The sequence below is a fragment of the Tetranychus urticae genome, chromosome 2, assembly GCF_039701765.1.
Source record: "Tetranychus urticae isolate SD_2017Ah chromosome 2, NJAU_TeUrti_SD_1.0, whole genome shotgun sequence".
Classification (NCBI taxonomy): Eukaryota; Metazoa; Arthropoda; class Arachnida; order Trombidiformes; family Tetranychidae; genus Tetranychus; species Tetranychus urticae.
The window spans coordinates 6573059-6590142 of NC_142959.1; the positions used below are offsets into that span (position 1 = coordinate 6573059).

General features: G+C 32.6%; 5 protein-coding genes across 5 annotated transcripts; 2 read left to right on the forward strand and 3 right to left on the reverse strand.

Moving 5' to 3' along the window:
• Positions 1-1142: 1142 nt before the first annotated feature.
• Dsor1 (mitogen-activated protein kinase kinase 1) lies at positions 1143-3730 on the forward strand. The gene is made up of 7 exons (XM_015933753.3): positions 1143-1500; positions 1607-1829; positions 1920-2066; positions 2134-2263; positions 2333-2457; positions 2674-3090; positions 3304-3730. The coding sequence occupies exons 1-7, from the start codon at positions 1412-1414 to the stop codon at positions 3466-3468; spliced, it is 1296 nt and encodes a 431-aa protein (XP_015789239.1). The 5' UTR covers positions 1143-1411; the 3' UTR covers positions 3469-3730.
• LOC107366170 (uncharacterized) lies at positions 3644-6220 on the reverse strand. Its single transcript, XM_015933750.3, has 3 exons — positions 5902-6220; positions 5507-5821; positions 3644-5389 (listed from the first exon to the last, which is right to left on the reverse strand). The coding sequence occupies exons 2-3, from the start codon at positions 5548-5550 to the stop codon at positions 3826-3828; spliced, it is 1608 nt and encodes a 535-aa protein (XP_015789236.1). The 5' UTR covers positions 5551-5821; positions 5902-6220; the 3' UTR covers positions 3644-3825.
• A 1795-nt stretch (positions 6221-8015) lies between these two features.
• LOC107366173 (uncharacterized) lies at positions 8016-10469 on the reverse strand. Its single transcript, XM_015933755.3, has one exon. It carries the CDS (start codon positions 9661-9663, stop codon positions 8449-8451), a length of 1215 nt encoding a protein of 404 aa, XP_015789241.1. The 5' UTR covers positions 9664-10469; the 3' UTR covers positions 8016-8448.
• Positions 10470-11154: 685 nt separating this feature from the next.
• LOC107366171 (spliceosome-associated protein CWC27 homolog) lies at positions 11155-15126 on the reverse strand. Its single transcript, XM_015933752.3, has 5 exons — positions 14562-15126; positions 14172-14349; positions 13293-14070; positions 13044-13227; positions 11155-12335 (listed from the first exon to the last, which is right to left on the reverse strand). The coding sequence occupies exons 1-5, from the start codon at positions 14601-14603 to the stop codon at positions 12066-12068; spliced, it is 1452 nt and encodes a 483-aa protein (XP_015789238.1). The 5' UTR covers positions 14604-15126; the 3' UTR covers positions 11155-12065.
• A 104-nt stretch (positions 15127-15230) lies between these two features.
• Positions 15231-16941, forward strand: LOC107366293 (RNA polymerase I-specific transcription initiation factor RRN3). Its single transcript, XM_015933875.3, has one exon. It carries the CDS (start codon positions 15315-15317, stop codon positions 16839-16841), a length of 1527 nt encoding a protein of 508 aa, XP_015789361.1. The 5' UTR covers positions 15231-15314; the 3' UTR covers positions 16842-16941.
• Positions 16942-17084: the final 143 nt, after the last annotated feature.

Below are 17084 nucleotides of genomic sequence, written 5' to 3' on the forward strand. Positions count from 1 at the left end.
TATCTTGCATAAATCCTTTCAATCTTCAGCTCTAGATCATCAACCTTTTTTTTACGAGCATCTCTAAGACTCTAGACAGCATCGATCGACCTCATCCAAAATCTTACTCTACTTTCTTTTTCTTTTCTCTTTTCCCTCACATCTTCCTCATCTTTTCATTCATCTGACCTCACTGTCTATTTTACTTTCTTTAAATTCTAAACACTAGAAAGAGATAGTGAAAGCTCTTCCCCCTTTACATTGAACTCTTTCCATCACCTTAGCCTTCATTGAAAACAAGAATCGACTTCTCAGAGCATTCATCTCTCTCTCTCCTCAAACTCTTGTCTTTCCTTTTCTCATTCAATTTTCGTTTTATTTTTCAATATTTACAATTTTATTGATATCATCTCTTAATATTCATCATCACCACCAAAATCATCACTAACATCAATCCATGTAAATTCAAGTTTATTGAGGAGATAAAAAAAGGTGCTTTCCATGTGAGTATTGATATAAATAAAGTCTTGTGGTGAAATTTTATATCAACAAGGAACCATTATATTCATCTATAGCCAACAAAATCATCAGTAAACTTATTCGTCAAGGTAATGTTGCTATTTATTTATTGATATATTGAAAAATTCAAATAATATCAGGTAAAAAGAATCCGATTAAGCGTTAGATTGACGTTTAAACACTGTAAAGCTGTCAATATTCCTAGATTTGAATGTAGTCAATTAGCAGCGCATGATAACTACAAATACAAGCCGAAAATGGTTCAGTGGCTTATCTACCCGAATCCTGCTATAGCCGTTGGATAATAGAGATTAGCAGTTACAACACTTGTTAACCCTTAAAATGCGTTACTTAGTTCAACATGTTTCTGGTACTTACCGCATGTTAATTTTAGGTACAAAATTGGTAACTTTAACTGTGCAAATTATCACATTTTATATCATTTACATGGCATATTAATTCTTTGAGACAATTTAATTCTTTAATTTTAAATTTTTGTAAATCCAGAGAAAGTCAAGTGACTAAAATGAAAGGTAAATAGATAAAGAAAGAGATGCAAAAAGAAGGGGGGAAAGGGAGAGAAAGAGAGCTTGTAAGAGGCAAATATTTTCAATGGCTTGCAAAAAGAGCTTTACATTTGGGTTTCTGGTTGGTATTTTAATGTTCAACTTATCATTCAGTTATTCATCAGCGTCATCTTATGCATCATTATTTTGTTAATTCTTTGAATCAAGTTAATTCAGTCATTCTAAGGCTAGCCTAGTGTTTAATAAGTTAATTGGCTTGTTGGCTTTATCAAGTGTTCAACTAATTTCATTGTTATCCAATTTTCTCTCATCTGTCTTCTTTCTTCTCTCCACTCTATTCAACCATTATCCATAATACTGGTGTCTACACTTGAATTTTAGTTCCGATGAGTCGTAACCAAAATAAAAATAAACTCAACCTTAAACTTCCTCCTGGCTCAGTAGACTCAGGTGATTCCAGTCAGGACCAAAATGAGTTGAGTATCATTTGTGCTTTCTGTATTCTATCCCATTGATACCCTTTTACTTTATCCTTCTAACACTGTTTTGTTTCTTTTTCTTTCCATATTTTCATATGATAGGCAACCATTGGACACAAGCATTGAAGCTCTCCATAAAACACTCGAAGGCCTTGATTTGGATGATCAACAAAGGCAAAGATTGGAAACCTTTTTAACTCAGAAACAAAAGGTTGGTGAATTAACAGGAGAAGATTTTGAATATCTAGGAGAGTTAGGTGCCGGTAATGGAGGTGTTGTCACCAAAGTCCTGCATCGACCATCTGGTCTTATCATGGCCCGTAAGGTTGGTATAGTTTTGTCTTTAATTCTAGACTACATTTAACATTGGTATTCTCAATTACTTATTAACGCGCGTTTTTATCTTCTTATTCAGCTCATTCATCTTGAAGTTAAACCTGCCATTCGCAATCAAATAATCCGAGAATTAAAAGTTCTTCATGAATGTAATTCACCCCACATTGTTGGGTTTTATGGTGCATTTTACAGTGATGGAGAGATTAATATCTGTATGGAATATATGGTAATTACAGGGTTATTTTTATCAAATACAAAAATGCTTATCTAATACTTTCAATGCTTCTGTTCAGGATGGAGGTTCCCTTGATTTGGTCCTCAAAAAAGCTGGACGAATACCTGAACAAGTGCTTGGTAAAGTTACCATTGCTGTCCTAAAAGGACTCAATTACCTGAGGGAGAAACATCAAATTATGCATAGAGGTATAATGAATATCTTGATATTTTTAGATGAATCTTGTATTTCATTTGATTTTTATGATCTATTCACAGATGTCAAGCCTTCCAACATTCTTGTAAATTCCAGAGGAGAAATTAAAATATGTGATTTTGGCGTCAGTGGACAATTAATTGACTCAATGGCTAACTCTTTTGTTGGCACTAGATCCTATATGTCTGTACGTAACGTACACCATTCTTAAAGCGGTGATCTACCAATGAACATCGAACAATTTCAATATTGTAATTTTCATTTCTAGATTATGTATGGTTGGTTCCTAGAAGTACACAATCTGATTTGAAAGATGATCAAAATAGAAATTTTTCCATGTTACTGACACTGCTATGCCTATTCCATAATTTCTAACTCTCTATATTTGCATAATTTCTCACAGCCGGAAAGGCTACAAGGTACTCATTATACCATTCAATCTGATATATGGAGCCTCGGACTATCCCTTGTTGAAATGGCTATTGGTCGATATCCTGTTCCACCTCCAGAGCCAAAAGAGCTCAAGGCCATCTTCGGCTCACAATATCAACCCGAGCTGCAGGATAGCTCAAACGATGCCAAAACTCCTGTAAGCCCCAATTCGAAGACGCGTCCGGCTAGCTTTAGTCAAAATTCTGCATCCAATTCAACAGCAGGGGACGTTTGTCCACGTTTATCCATCTTTGAATTATTAGATTACATCGTAAATGAGCCACAGCCAACTATACCATCCGGGATATTTTCAGCAGAATTCAAAGATTTGGTTGATAGTTGTCTCAAAAAGAATCCAGTAGAAAGACCTGATCTCAAAACTTTAATGGTAAGGCATACATGTTTGAAATTTTGTAAACCCATTCTCACAGTTAGAAAAACAGATTACTTTGACTTTAAATTTCAATATCGTTCCATGTGATTTTTTCTCTATCTTATTTTGTTTTGAATCAATTACTATTTTATGTTTAACCTCAGCATGGATGTATCACAATTCCTTTACGATGTTCTAATTTTGCATTTTCTCTTATTCTTTCCTTAGAATCATCCTTATGTTAAGAAATCTGAAAGTGAAGATCTCGATTTTGCTCGATGGGTTTGTCAAGTAATGAAATTGGAACCATCAACACCCACAAAAAACACAACGGCGACCGCGACTTCAGTAACTACGTCCGTTGCATCTGCCTCAACAGCAACTAATGTATAATGTGATCGACTTGATTTAAATGCTTTTCTCTCCACTTTTTATCATTGTCTTCTGCTTATTCCTCACTTTTCAATTTACTTTTCAATTTTTCGATTCATTCTTCGGAACTTTATTCTTAACTCTCTCTCTCTCTTTCTTTTTCAAGCCATAACCTGTTGACTTCAAATAAGATCACTTTTATTTCATTTCGCCTCTTATATTTATTTATAAAAGAACCTTTCTTGATGAAAAATAAAAGCAAATGAGGGAGATGATATATAAACAATGTGATTAAACAAATTATTTGAAAATGATGGTGAAAAATTATAAAAGATAAAATCATAAAATTATCATATTAGATAATCGTTGAATAATAATTTAACGAGTAATATTAAAACGCTTGATTTGCCGTTCACCATTGAGAATAAGATTTTTATAAGCCTTCCAAAGGCAGTATGCACCAAGAACCTTTTTCTTGGCGTCAGTCAAATAACCAGAATGCACCTTATTTTGACCCAATCTGATATTGGTTAAATTATCAAGATCAATGGCATTAATCATTAATGATTCACGAGCAAAAGCTTCTTCAGAAGTCATTCCGTTGGGAAAATGAAGAGAAATTACTCCATAATCCTGATCCCAGATTTCAATTATCCTTTTAACTTTAGCGCTAATTGGTTTTCGCTTATTTAATGGTAAAGCAGCTTCGTAAAGATGCATGTAAGGTCGATTATTTTTACCTTTACCAATGTAGAAAATTGCTTTTATAAATTTAACAAAAAGACTGACTTCCGTTTTCTTATCTTGTGCTTCGGATGCTGCTTGAGATAGATTACATGTTTTTCTTGGATCTAACAGCAGGTAATTGAAAAAATCTCGAGGACCTTTTGCTTCTGAAAAGATGTCCATAAATTCTTTATCTATTTCTTTGGCTTCGACAAAATCAAACTTCCACGAGACTATGTTGTTGATTTCTTGTGGATAAGAAGAAAGCGTTTGTGTCTTGTTTACTGATGATTTAAGTGGTGATTTGATCGGTGATTTAATCGATGATTTGATCGGTGTTTTAACCTGTACTCTATTTGATATAATTTTTCCTAATTTTCTTAAGTAAAGATCCCGAGTGAATTTGTTGACTGGTCCAGGGCTTTCACCAAAACGCTGAAGTTGCTGGTATATCTCTGAATCGGTCAATTTCTTCAAATTTGAATCAAGCGGGCTCAGCGTTGTATTATCTAAAGTAGAGCTGGAGTCATTAGAGATTAAAGTTGTATCTTTGACCCCAACTAAAGTAACATTAAAGTCTGGATCAGTGTAAATTACTGTGTCATTTGATTTATCTGTCACTAAACTGTATGATGCATCTGCTGTCGGTCTTCTGGGTGGTGATCTAGTTGATTTCAATTTAGGAGCCTTCTGTGGCAATTTATCTGTATTTTTTCTACGAAGTTGGAGCTCTTGAGATGTGACTTGGACCACTGAGGATTGGTCACTTAATTTGATGGTCTGGTCCAGGTCTATCAATCCTAGAGAGCTCATAGAAAAGTAAATGGAGTCATCAATTAATGGAGAAGGTGGCGAATTAACTGCATTTTCTAGAACGCGAATACAGCTGTGGTTGTTGTTAGCTGATGCAACATCCCAAACAGTGTTACAGTCAATGTCTAGTAAATATGGATCGGCTCCGTGATCTAGTAAACACTTTAGAGTTGTAGAGTAGCCTTTGATAGCAGTTATATGAGCTGCGGTCCAACAATCATTTCCTGGTCCACTAGGTTTGTTTATGTCAAGTTCTTTTGATTTCACAATTAAATTAACAACATCATCTCGAAAGACTGAGTCGATACCAGCAGCAATATGAAGGAGATTCAAATTGCAGTCATCTTCTTTAATTAAAACAATGTTGATGTTTTTCAAACGTTTGATAAAACCAGAAATGGCACTGGAAATAGTAAACAAGGGAAACAAAAAAATAGTCAGTCATAACAATCAGCAGTACATTGTTTAGTAAACAACAAGAACAGGGTTTACAAAACCTAAATTTATAAGTAAAACTTACTCTAATTTTCCTTGTCGGATGCAATTAACCAAGCTTTCAATCATGATTGTAAGTTCGCAGCAGTCGATTCACAGAGTAAACACATAAAAACATATACACCAATTGATCTATCTTTAAAGTTTAAACCAGATTTGAGCTCGAGACACTTGAAATGTATTCCAACGGTTTGGTGGCCAATCAGCCAATCAGAGAAGAGCATACAGATATTTGAACGTAGAACTCCAGAACAATTGTTAAAAAGATTAATGAACAAACTAAGCTCAAGATTTGCTCGTATTTGAATCTCGTCTACATCAATAAGGCACAAAGGTTCATCTAGATGAGAAAAAATCACAGAGTTATTGAATAATCATGATAAAGCGATAAGTCATAATAAAGATCAAAGGTTTACAAACCTATCAATGTATATCCATTTTACAATCAAAGTCATTCACATCCTGAATTGTACATGAAAGAGACAGCAAATAACAAAAAATTACCCAACGATGAATAAATGAAATTCAATAATCAGCAAACAATTTAAATTTTCCAAATTTTGCACAGGTTGAACGGAATCACGTAAACATAGCGTAAAACAGAAGTAAATAGGATAGATTTACCAACAGATGTCAGATTAAACAAGTTAAATGCTTTTTTCAATTGAGAAGGCTTAGGATAAATCACGAGGGCTCAATCCAATCAAGAACAACCAGAATTGATTGATGATTCAGTGAAAATAAAGATAATGACAGTTTGAACAAGATTTTTCAACAACAATCAAGTTTTTGTATCACTAGATGGCGCTTCTTAATCTCGCTATTAACTGATTTTTTGACAATTTAAAATAATTTTAGGTAATTGTTGATAATAATTGAGTTAGTTTTTTAAAATATTTGTGATTCATCGTATGTAGTTTGAAAAATCTTAGAAGATATCGAATAATATGCTAATTTTGAATGGTTAAAAGATAGATTCAATGCTGTACTTTGAATGGTAACCAATAAATCAAATTAACTGTTTAAAGGTTGATCATCCAAAAATTAATTAGCAATCGAATGATCCAAAGACAGAAAGATCTGATTGAAAGTCTGATTATTCAAGATTTATTAGCTAAAGCCAACTTTTGGTCAACTCGGGTGACAACTATTATACTGTTTATGATGAGTTTAACAATAAAAATTTTTATCTTTATTTTTATGGGAGAATTGCTTTGAATATTTTTGATTATTTTTATCTGTTGAGTGTTAATCGTTTGGAAATTATTCAATTGTATTTCTATTAATTTCCGGACAAATGAATTTTCCCTCCATTTTACTTCATTATCATAGCAAACTCCCTAAAAAAATTATGCCAATCTTGAACGTGTGACAAATCATCTGCATGTGATTTTAGCTTTTCTTTTGACTCGTGTATTTTTACTGTGTTAAGGGTTGATTGGTTATCAATTGTGAAGATTTAAGGTGATGACAATCATGTTTTGTATATCAAACCCACCACCTAGCCTTTTGATACTCCAACATTATCCTATTGATTAACAAAATAATAATAGTGATACAAAGGAAAGGAGAGACAGTGATTTAGCCTCAAAAAGGGAAACCCAAGGAAGTTGGATTCATCGTTTTCAAGGGTCACTTGAGAAGTTAATTTATCGATGTAAAGCCTGACAAATTAATGAATTGTAAGTTAACATTATCAAGTTAAATATTACTTGTTTCAACTCTAAATACTGAAATACTGAAATACTTAATGAGCAATATATTTCTTGATGTGTAAAGTCTTGGCTATGGGTTAAGAATGTTAAAAGCTGTTGTATCTAACAGTTTTTATAGCATTGTATAATGTTGATAGCCATTATATTGACTATCATAGAGTTTAATTGTCTGAATTTGAATCCAGTTTACATCGTTAATAGTTTAGTAAATATGTTTTTACTCTCATATTGTAATGTCAACAAGATAACGAGGTAAATGGTCTGAAATTTAAGGTCTAGTATTACATATTGTAATGTATAGACACACCATAATGCCTACCATAATAAACATTAGATCTCAGCTTAGGCCTTACAAGGGAAGTGAGGTAAGTGGTACGGTTAGAATCGGATAAAAAGTGTATAATTCTATTGATCATGATGAAAATAGTTGGTTACCGTACAAAGTTGAGAACGCAATTGTCCTTTTCTACCTCGAAATCCGATCATTGTCTTTCAAAGCGCATAAAGCCATAGTGATAAGTTGAAATTGTGTAACTTACCACAGAGGTAAACTTTTGGTTTGTTGAAAAGTCAAAATTTATTATTATATTCACTATGGCTTTATGCGCTTTGAGAAGCAATGATCGAATTTCGAGGTAGAAAAGGATAATTGCGTTCTCAACTTTGTACGGTAACCAACTATTTTCATCATGATCAATAGAATTATACACTTTTTATCCGATTCTAACCGTACCACTTACCTCACTTCCCTTGTTAGAATGGTAACAAATGAAACAATCCGTAAATCTTTACTTAAATCAGTTATTTGTTTACAACATGTGTTTTTAAACGTTTACTTTATTCAATTGTGTTTAAGTTTTGTCTCTTTTTGTTTTGTAAATCAAAGTAATGTGAGTATATTGAACAGACAACGAAACTCACTGTTCATTGAGCCGTTATCCTGTTGATTGTTTGAAAAACAGTACCACTTTTAAACAATAAGAGAAGGAGAATCAGTTGATTTGAGACTAATGATACAGACTAATTATGAATATATTACATGTTTGTTTTGCTGTAATGTGAACACCCATCATTTGTTGCCAAACTAATTAACTGTCAACAATTGATTGACCCGTCAGTTATACTTAAATCAACTAGTTGACTATCTTTCTCTGAAATCAGTCTTATTAGTCAAAATAGCAGTTTTATTGTTGCTGATGAAAAGTGAAGATGGTGAGAGAAAAGCAAAGAAGCAAAAGATTTGTGTTTAGTGTTAATCCGAATCAGATGGGCTGCTCACAGTTGATGAAATACTTTGCTCTCTAGATGAATCAAACTCATAACTAACTAGACTAACATCATCCATAATTATCTTATCTTCAGATGATCTTATGGTTTCCTGTGAATCTTGGGAGAAACCATCGGAAAGGTTTTCTTTGGTGAAAGATCGTTGACTTGATCCATTAACTGGTGAACAATCTAGGATAACTCGATCCGTAATCTGGCTAAATTGTGGACTTTGGATGGTTCCATTAACCCGAGTAATTGATACATTTGTTTCCAACGGACGGTTGTTGCATGATAAACGAGATGAACCCAAATTTTGCCTCTCTCTTAGACCTTTGTTACCCGTTTTAACCAAATTGGCATTTTCATATTTCTCTTCTTCATCTTCACCTGGGTTTGGACAATCACTTTCATAATCATGTATTGAAGAGGATGATGATGTGGTCAACAAAGAGTTTCTTGAAGATGGTTTACAATCCAGCTGAGTGTCTTCCGAATCATAACGGGCACGTTTTCGAGTTCCTTGGCTATAATAATCACCATTATCATCCATCTTTTCCAGGATTCCGTTTAAAAGCTTGATATATTCAATGGCTCTTGTTAATATTGAACATTTGGATAGCTTTTTATCTATTGGTTGAGTTGGTATTTTTGATCGCAATTCTTGAAAAGCTTCATTTACATTCTGCTGTCGCTGTCTTTCTCGGCAATTTGTAAACGTCCAACGTCCATTTCGTTTGTTTACTGACCTTCCATTTCGAGATTTTGCTGATGAAGATGAAACGGTTCCTATGGTTGTTGATGGAGAGGTTGATGTTGCAGGTTCCCCTGAACATTGCTTGCTGTCTATTGCAGCTGGTGATGATGTTTCCGTATTTATCAAATTGGTTCTTATTAAATCACGATAAGGTGTATAAGTTGTCGTTATATAACACTGAGATCGATGATTGGGCGATACTCGAATGGATGTTATCACGGTACTTGGCTGAGGTGAAGATGAACAAGACAGAGAAGGTGATTTCGGACTTGGCGATGAGAGATCGAGTCTGGTTGAACTGTTGATAAATGATTCACTGACTGAAGATGCTTCAATTTTGATTATTTTAAGGCTGCTAATTGGTTCCTTTGAGGCTAAATCTTTATCATTTGATTTATTTCTCCGGGACCTGATTGAACCAGTACTTCTAATCATGATTACCATTGAATTTATAAATGAACCAAAGTAAAGCAAAAAGACGGTTTATTCAAAAATTTCACCTAAACAGTTTCAAGATTCCTGTAATCCAGATCAAGATCAAGTTATTAAGATAAAATTAATGGCCACAGTTTCGTATAAAATGGTAAAAGCTGAATCAAGAAATGTTACAAGTATTGAATGATTTTTGACACTTATGGAACAATGAAAAAAAAAGATTTCGAAAAACTTAAAACTGGAACAAAGATAAAGATTGAAGAAAGAATCTGGATGAAGATGAAAATTAAAGATCAAGTGACTATCTGGATGAAACGCAAAAGATGATAAAAGAGGCTGAACTTTGGTGGATGCTAACCTATCAGGCTAGGTTGGAGTGAATAACATCCAATGAGAAGGCTTTCCATTGTTAATATCACTTTCGTTGTATAGGTTATAACAGATTTAAAGTCAACTTACAGAGGATGAGAAGAGAGACAGAGATAGAGATAGAAACGGAGAGACAGAGAGAAAGGGAGGAAAAGAGAAAGATGAAAAAGATGGAGAAGAAAGAAATGAAAGGAATGAAAGGGAAGGGAATGAGCAATTGAACAAAGGTAACAACTAGTGAAGCGACTGGAAAATAATCATAACATTGATGAATGTAAAAATCTTGATGAAAGTTATGATGAAGTTGGTGCTTATTATGATGATCATCTTTTATCAATGGGCCTGATCGACTGGTTCCTTGACACGCGTTTATCCTCAGCTTAACCTTCCTTTTTGTGACTTTTTTATTTTTTTGCTACTTTTTTATCAATAAAGGCAATTATTTAACAATATGAATGCTCATATTATTGACATTGTTTAAAAAACAATCATCAATATCATGCACATCGTTTGCAGTTTTGACAATTGTTTACATTAATACACTGTTAATCCCTTACAGTTATTTTTTATTCATCACCATTGTATAATATTAAAATGTATTGAAAAGTGGATAAACTTGAAGAAGGATAAACATTTGAATGAAAATTTACCATCAACTGCTTAGAATCACGTTTTTAGATTGTCAATAATCAAATCTGTTTGGTTGGTTATGCTGAAGAATGCATTTTAATAGAAAAAAAATATTACTCTCAGACTTTGTGTTAACATGAGACATTTAAACCTTTCTCACAACCAAGATCATCTTTTTTTACTCCAAGTTAATCTTTTGATCAGTAATTTAGATTAAGATGAATATCTATTGAAGATGAGTTTGTTTGCTTAAAAGATGATTATTATATGAAAAAGACAGCAAAAGTCTAAATTACTTCACCATTAAAATACATTGAGAGCGCAATTAATGTAAATATTTTTTCTTCCAATGCAATTGTTGATAATATTGTGAGAAAATTATTACCCTTTAAATTGTAATTTCAACAATTTCTTTACAACAATCTATTTGCATAGTGAATTATATTTGAAAATCATTTGGTGACTTGATCTGTATTACAGTTATACTAAATTGAAACAAGGTTTAAACGTGAAAACTAAACCAAGGCATGGATTAAACAATTTATTACAGTTGTAATTTGTTTACAAGATTAACTATACATAATTGGTTGATATAATCAATGATCAAAAGGTGATGAGAATTGAAATTATTTGTCATAAAGATGGGTAAAAAGGATAAATTATTATGGCAGGTTTAGGAGATGAAGATGAGGCTGCGATGAGCTTGTGATTGGACTTTGATGTAAGCACAACTGGTGGAGTTGAATTTTCAAAGGAAATAACCAATTGATTTGTAAGGTAAAAAAAACAAATTCAATTGATTAATTTGATTCTCTATCTTTTAACAACCTTTATATTTGTGAATAAACAGTTTGCCAAAGAAAGTGAATGCGTAAAGAGCTTGTCTCCGGAAGCATTGGTCCATGATTATCTCACTTTTTCAGGCTTCCTTTTCAAAGCTTATCGCAGGAAAACAGGCAGCATCTTCCAGGTAATCCTCAATAACAATTTGTTCAAATTACTGTTTCACTATTTTCATCTTTCCCTCCCTCCTTCCAGGGTAAGTCTATCTTCTTCGTCTTCACCTATTCTCCTCCTTCTTTACTCTCTTCGTTATTTTGTTCATTCTTCAACTTGTTCTATCATCTTTATATGTGTTCTTTATAGCTTTGTCCTCTTCTGGTGAAAATGAAAATATCGTTGCAATATCAAACACCATTATCATTTGATGTTCAAGGTGAGGAGATGAATTTAAATTATAAAATCATTCTCAACTCTCCATTTGCTGCATAGAAAAGTCAATTAATTGTTCATTGAAACTGGTTACAAGTAGACATCATCAACTCGATGTAAGTTTCAACAGTTTTTGTTGGAGTTTTCCAGATTAAGGCTTTGTATTTTAACCAATCCAAATGATAAGATGTTGAGCGAATTTATTGTTTCTCTTTACTGCGGTGCGCTTTTTTACTTGATTTAGATTCACTTTCTTTATCGGCTTCACGTCGACGTTTATTAACTGGATTTCTTGGATCATAAATATCAAACCATTCAGCCTCCTTCCTTATATTAGCATCTTTTGCTAGAACAGGCTCACTTTCTTCGCTGACCAATTTATGTTTAAACAAATCACTAAGTGTACCATCATCTGAATCACCTTCAATATTTGATATTTTTGCTTGGAATTTTTCAAAAATGGATAAATTCTGTGGAATGAAAGAAATAAAGAAGTAATTAGAACAATTGCCAATTTTGTACAATGAAGGCTAATATGTATTTTATAAAATCAATGCTCTAAGATAATAGATTAGTGAAAGTTATTGTGAAATATTAATTAGTTAAACTTTATTTCACTAGATCCGGAATTGTGATTGAAGTCTAGGAAACGGTAATGGTTTAACTATATCTTGACGAAAGCTGGCTAAAATATAAAAGTGTGCTCAGAACTGATTGCAATCAAACAAGGATCAAAATGGCTAATTGCCCTAGTTAGCTCATTTTAAATTCAATTGATAATCATCATTGTTATCTCTTGAATAAGAATTAGATTTAAAATGATCGAGTGTGGATGACTAGATCATTACGCGCTGCCAGATTAAAAATGCTTTTATTAATAATCTGGTCATTTTTACTTTACGATGGGCCACCGGTCAAAATGATAATAAAGTCTCGTATTAAGCTTAAAGCGGACCAAAAATATATCATGTAAATGTTTGTTTGTTTTCTTTACGATGGGCAATTTTATTTTATTTATTTATAAGCTCAATTCTGGTTTCGTCAATTGAATGAAACATTCAACCAGCGATTAAATGAACAGATTACCTGATTAAGATAAATTAGGGTTATGAATCAAAGTAATAGTTAACCATTAATGCCTAATGATAAAAATTGAATAATAAGGGAATTTCACTTACTTTTTCGGCTCGTTTCTTCTTATCCTTACTTTGTAATGCTTTGAATTGGTCTATTTCTTTCTTGAACTCAATCACAGCATCAGGTTGATCACTTGAAAAGAAAGGGTTTTCAGTGGTTACCGTCTTCTTTATTCGCTCCTTCATTTGTTTCTTTAAAAGTTTGAACTCATTTTTAATTTTATCTCTGAAATAAAAAGAAAGTAATATTAAGTTATTTTTTGACGCTGAAAATCGGTTGAAATTTCTTACAATTTAGATCCAGGGTTCGTTTCGTCTTCTTCATTTTGCTCTTCATTAAAATCTTTTGATGTTCCTTCACCGAATGGATCTGTGGTTGATTTGTCTGTTGATTTTCCTTCACCAAACGAAGAATGTTTAAATTTATCTTTAATCTTTTTCAATTTATTTAGTTTTGAGCTTTTCTTGCTTTCATCATCACTAGTTGAATCATCTTCCTCCATTCTGTCATCGATGTCACCTTTGATCTTTCGATTATTGAGAGTTAGAGAAGGTTCAACAGCTGGAACTGAACTTAATTTTGGATCATTCAACAAATCATGGCTACTTTTACTTTTTCCTTTGAATTTTGTTATAATTTCACTTATTTCTTCTTCTTCTTCCTCAGCTTCATCACCAAAAGAGAGTAATTTAAAATCTTTGGTTCCTTTTACTTTGGGCCTTTCTTCCTTTTTATTCGTTTTTTTAGCTTCGATCTTTCTAGGAATTATATCGTCAAAAGGATTGAAAACAACCTCCGTTGAAATTATCTTTGGTGGATATAGCGGCTTTTCATTTTGATCCACTTGTAAGTCGTCAAATTTTATCATATTATACAATGTTTTGCCAGCAACTTTCCCGAAAATTGTGTGCTTTTCTTGAAGATGTGGACATGGGCCAAGAGTAAAGAAAAATTGAGATCCATTGGCGTTCTTTTCTGCATTAGCCATTGCCAGAAGACCCCTGCGAACGAAGCGTAATCTTGAATGGAATTCATCTTTAAATCCTTCTCCATAAATGGAATCTCCACCTATACAATGAAATGAAAGAATTAAAATTAATTATTAGATAATTAGCTCATATTACAAAAGAACACTGTACATTCGTCAATTTATGTATTAAAAAAGTTACCATATCCAGTGCCTGTCGGATCTCCTCCTTGAGCGAGAAACCCTTTTATAACTCTATGAAATATCGTATTGTTGTAATAACCCTCCATACATAGTTGAACAAAGTTCCGACATGCTTTCGGAGCTTCTCTAGACCAAAGTTCAATGTCAATATCACCCAGAGTAGTTTTCAGGATAACCTGTCAAAAGATGATGGAAAACAATGTTAGCAGAATTAATTAGGCTTGCACAATTAGATGTGTTTAGACATAACATATGAATTTCCAGCTAAATTAACGACAGCTGATATATCATTCTCGCATAAACATCATAACAAATTAATATATCACATCATGAATAAAAAGGAAAGGAAAGTAATTTAAGTAAGAACGGATGGTCAAAAGTAACTTACCTTTCCATTGGTTGAAGGCTCTTGAATATAAATATTACTCATCCTCTCGTTTTAAATATTAATTATCGTTTAAGATAAAACCAAAATAGATCAAAAATACAGGCCGATTCTAAACACTACACTTCAAAATAGAAACTGAATTGAGAAAAACAAATTATCAAGGAAACCGCAAAAAGCCTTAACAGCTGATTGAAGTCACATGACAACCATAGCAAAAACAAGAAAAACAATTTATTTCTGAACCATTTATTGCTAAACAATTATTATTAAACTATTTATTCATTCAATCGGAAATACATCAATAATATAGTAATAAAATATAGAATATAGCTTTGCAATGATTAAAACGAAGTTTATTGACAATTTTAATTTTATTTTAAGTCTTTAAGACGAAGACAGTTAAAGAGATTCAAGAGAATTGTTAAAGAATAGAAAAGTTCTTGGAGTTGAGAAATAATCAAATTAAGTAATTGACCCTATCAAAGCAGATTGATAAATGATCAAAATTAAGGCTTTGGTATTGCAAGGTAAACCTAATTTACCTTGAAAACTTGCGAAAGAATCAGAATTTTTATTTCTTCAATTAACATGAGTTCTATTGAGCAGACTCTCTACATTGAACAGATTAGTTGAACAGCTTACCACTGCAAAACATTTCATTTACCACGTTGTCTCCTGGTTTATCCGGTTGCTCTTTATTTACATTTTTAATTGTTAATTTGATGACTACCCTGTTGATTAAATTTAGTCGCTATGAATTATTTGAAGACTCTTAAAGCCAAACCCAAGGCTTTACCATCTCTAACTAATATTTTGACTGATGATCAAGCATCCGAGAGTGATATTTCTACAAGGTTTACTCAACTGCGTGAAATAATTATATCGAACCAAGCAAACTTGCCCGTGCTAATTGACAATTTGAACCTTATTTCCAGCAATCTTAACCTGATTCTTGTTAAATGGCGACGTTCAACTCAACTGGGTCAAATACTTTTCACTATTCCTTGGCGTAATTTGGTGTTCAAAGATCAAGCAGGACTTGATTTACTTACCTGTTTATTGGACATGCTTAGTGATATGATAGCTATTACTCCTAGCTTTATTCAGCCAATTATAAAAAATATAATTCTTAAAATTTATCTAGGAGACATTAGTGATGGGACTGGTGATAAACTCAGTTCTGCTGAATCTCATGTATTCCAAAGGACACACACTTTCATGAAAGAATTGGTCGAAACTTATCCATCCGCCTCGCAATTGATCACCGGTCTCATTGGATCAAATTTTCCTCACTACATAACATCAACATCACACGGTTATATTTCTTATTTAACTAATATTTTAGCTTCAATCGACTATTTATTGGATACATATGACATTCTAAATACTGTGGTTGACAAATTAATTTGGTTGGAGTTATCTTCATACAAGGTTGCCGGTGATAATAAAGTAGATAATTCTAAAGCTGATACCAGTGCTAATGATGTTGATTTGTCTGTAAAATGTTTCAGTCTGTTTGATATTGGATTTGACCTTTTCCTCAACAAAGTTCATTACCTACTTCATCCTGATGGACACGCATATGATTTCACAAAAGCTGAAACAGCAATTAATGCTCTCGAGGACATATTCTTCCATCAAGTAATAAACATTGAAGCTTTAATCAACCTTCCATTTACATTGGTTTATTGGTCGAGTTTTTCAGAAGATCTGTGTGAACGAACCTTGGAAAGGCTTTGGTATAATACCATCAACTATCCAGATAAAAGTAACCAAAGGACTGTACTGCTGTTAGCCTCCATGATGGTAGAAGCAAGCTATATCAAGACTGACCATGTTTTAATTTTCTTAGAAAATGCCATCAATTGGGCTTTAGGATATTCAGAGTCATATAGTGATGTAATAATTGACGAAAATTTTAATCCTAATGTCCATTCAATTTTCTATGCTGTCACTCAATCAATCTTTTATCTAATCTCTTGTAAAATAAGTGACTTTAGCCAAATTCAACTTAAATCGTTGAGGCTACTTAATTTGCAAAGCTTGATTACTGCTAAATTAAATCCGTTACTCTATTGTTTACCAACAATTGTAGAACAATTTGTTGCAATAGCAAAAGAACATCAAATTGCTTTATGTTCAATTGTGGTTGACCGAAATAAGAGATTAGGTTTAGATGTATCCACATTCTTTAACCATTCTCTGTGCTACTATTTCCCATTTAATAGTTGCACATTTCAAATAGCATCTCCTAAATTTGATAACATTCTTTGCTATTGAATCAATGATGATCAAGATGAAACTATCATGTACTTATGGCGATTAAGATTTCATTTTCTATTTATTATTTATGACAAATAAAGCACAGTTCTGGTAATAATTCATCTGATTTATTTTTTTCAACATACCCTTTAAAGAAAGCCATAATAACCATCATCAGGTAAATTATCAAAATATTGATATTAATGAATAATGATGAATGAATAACAACAACAACATAAATGTTGTGATGTTTATTTTGAA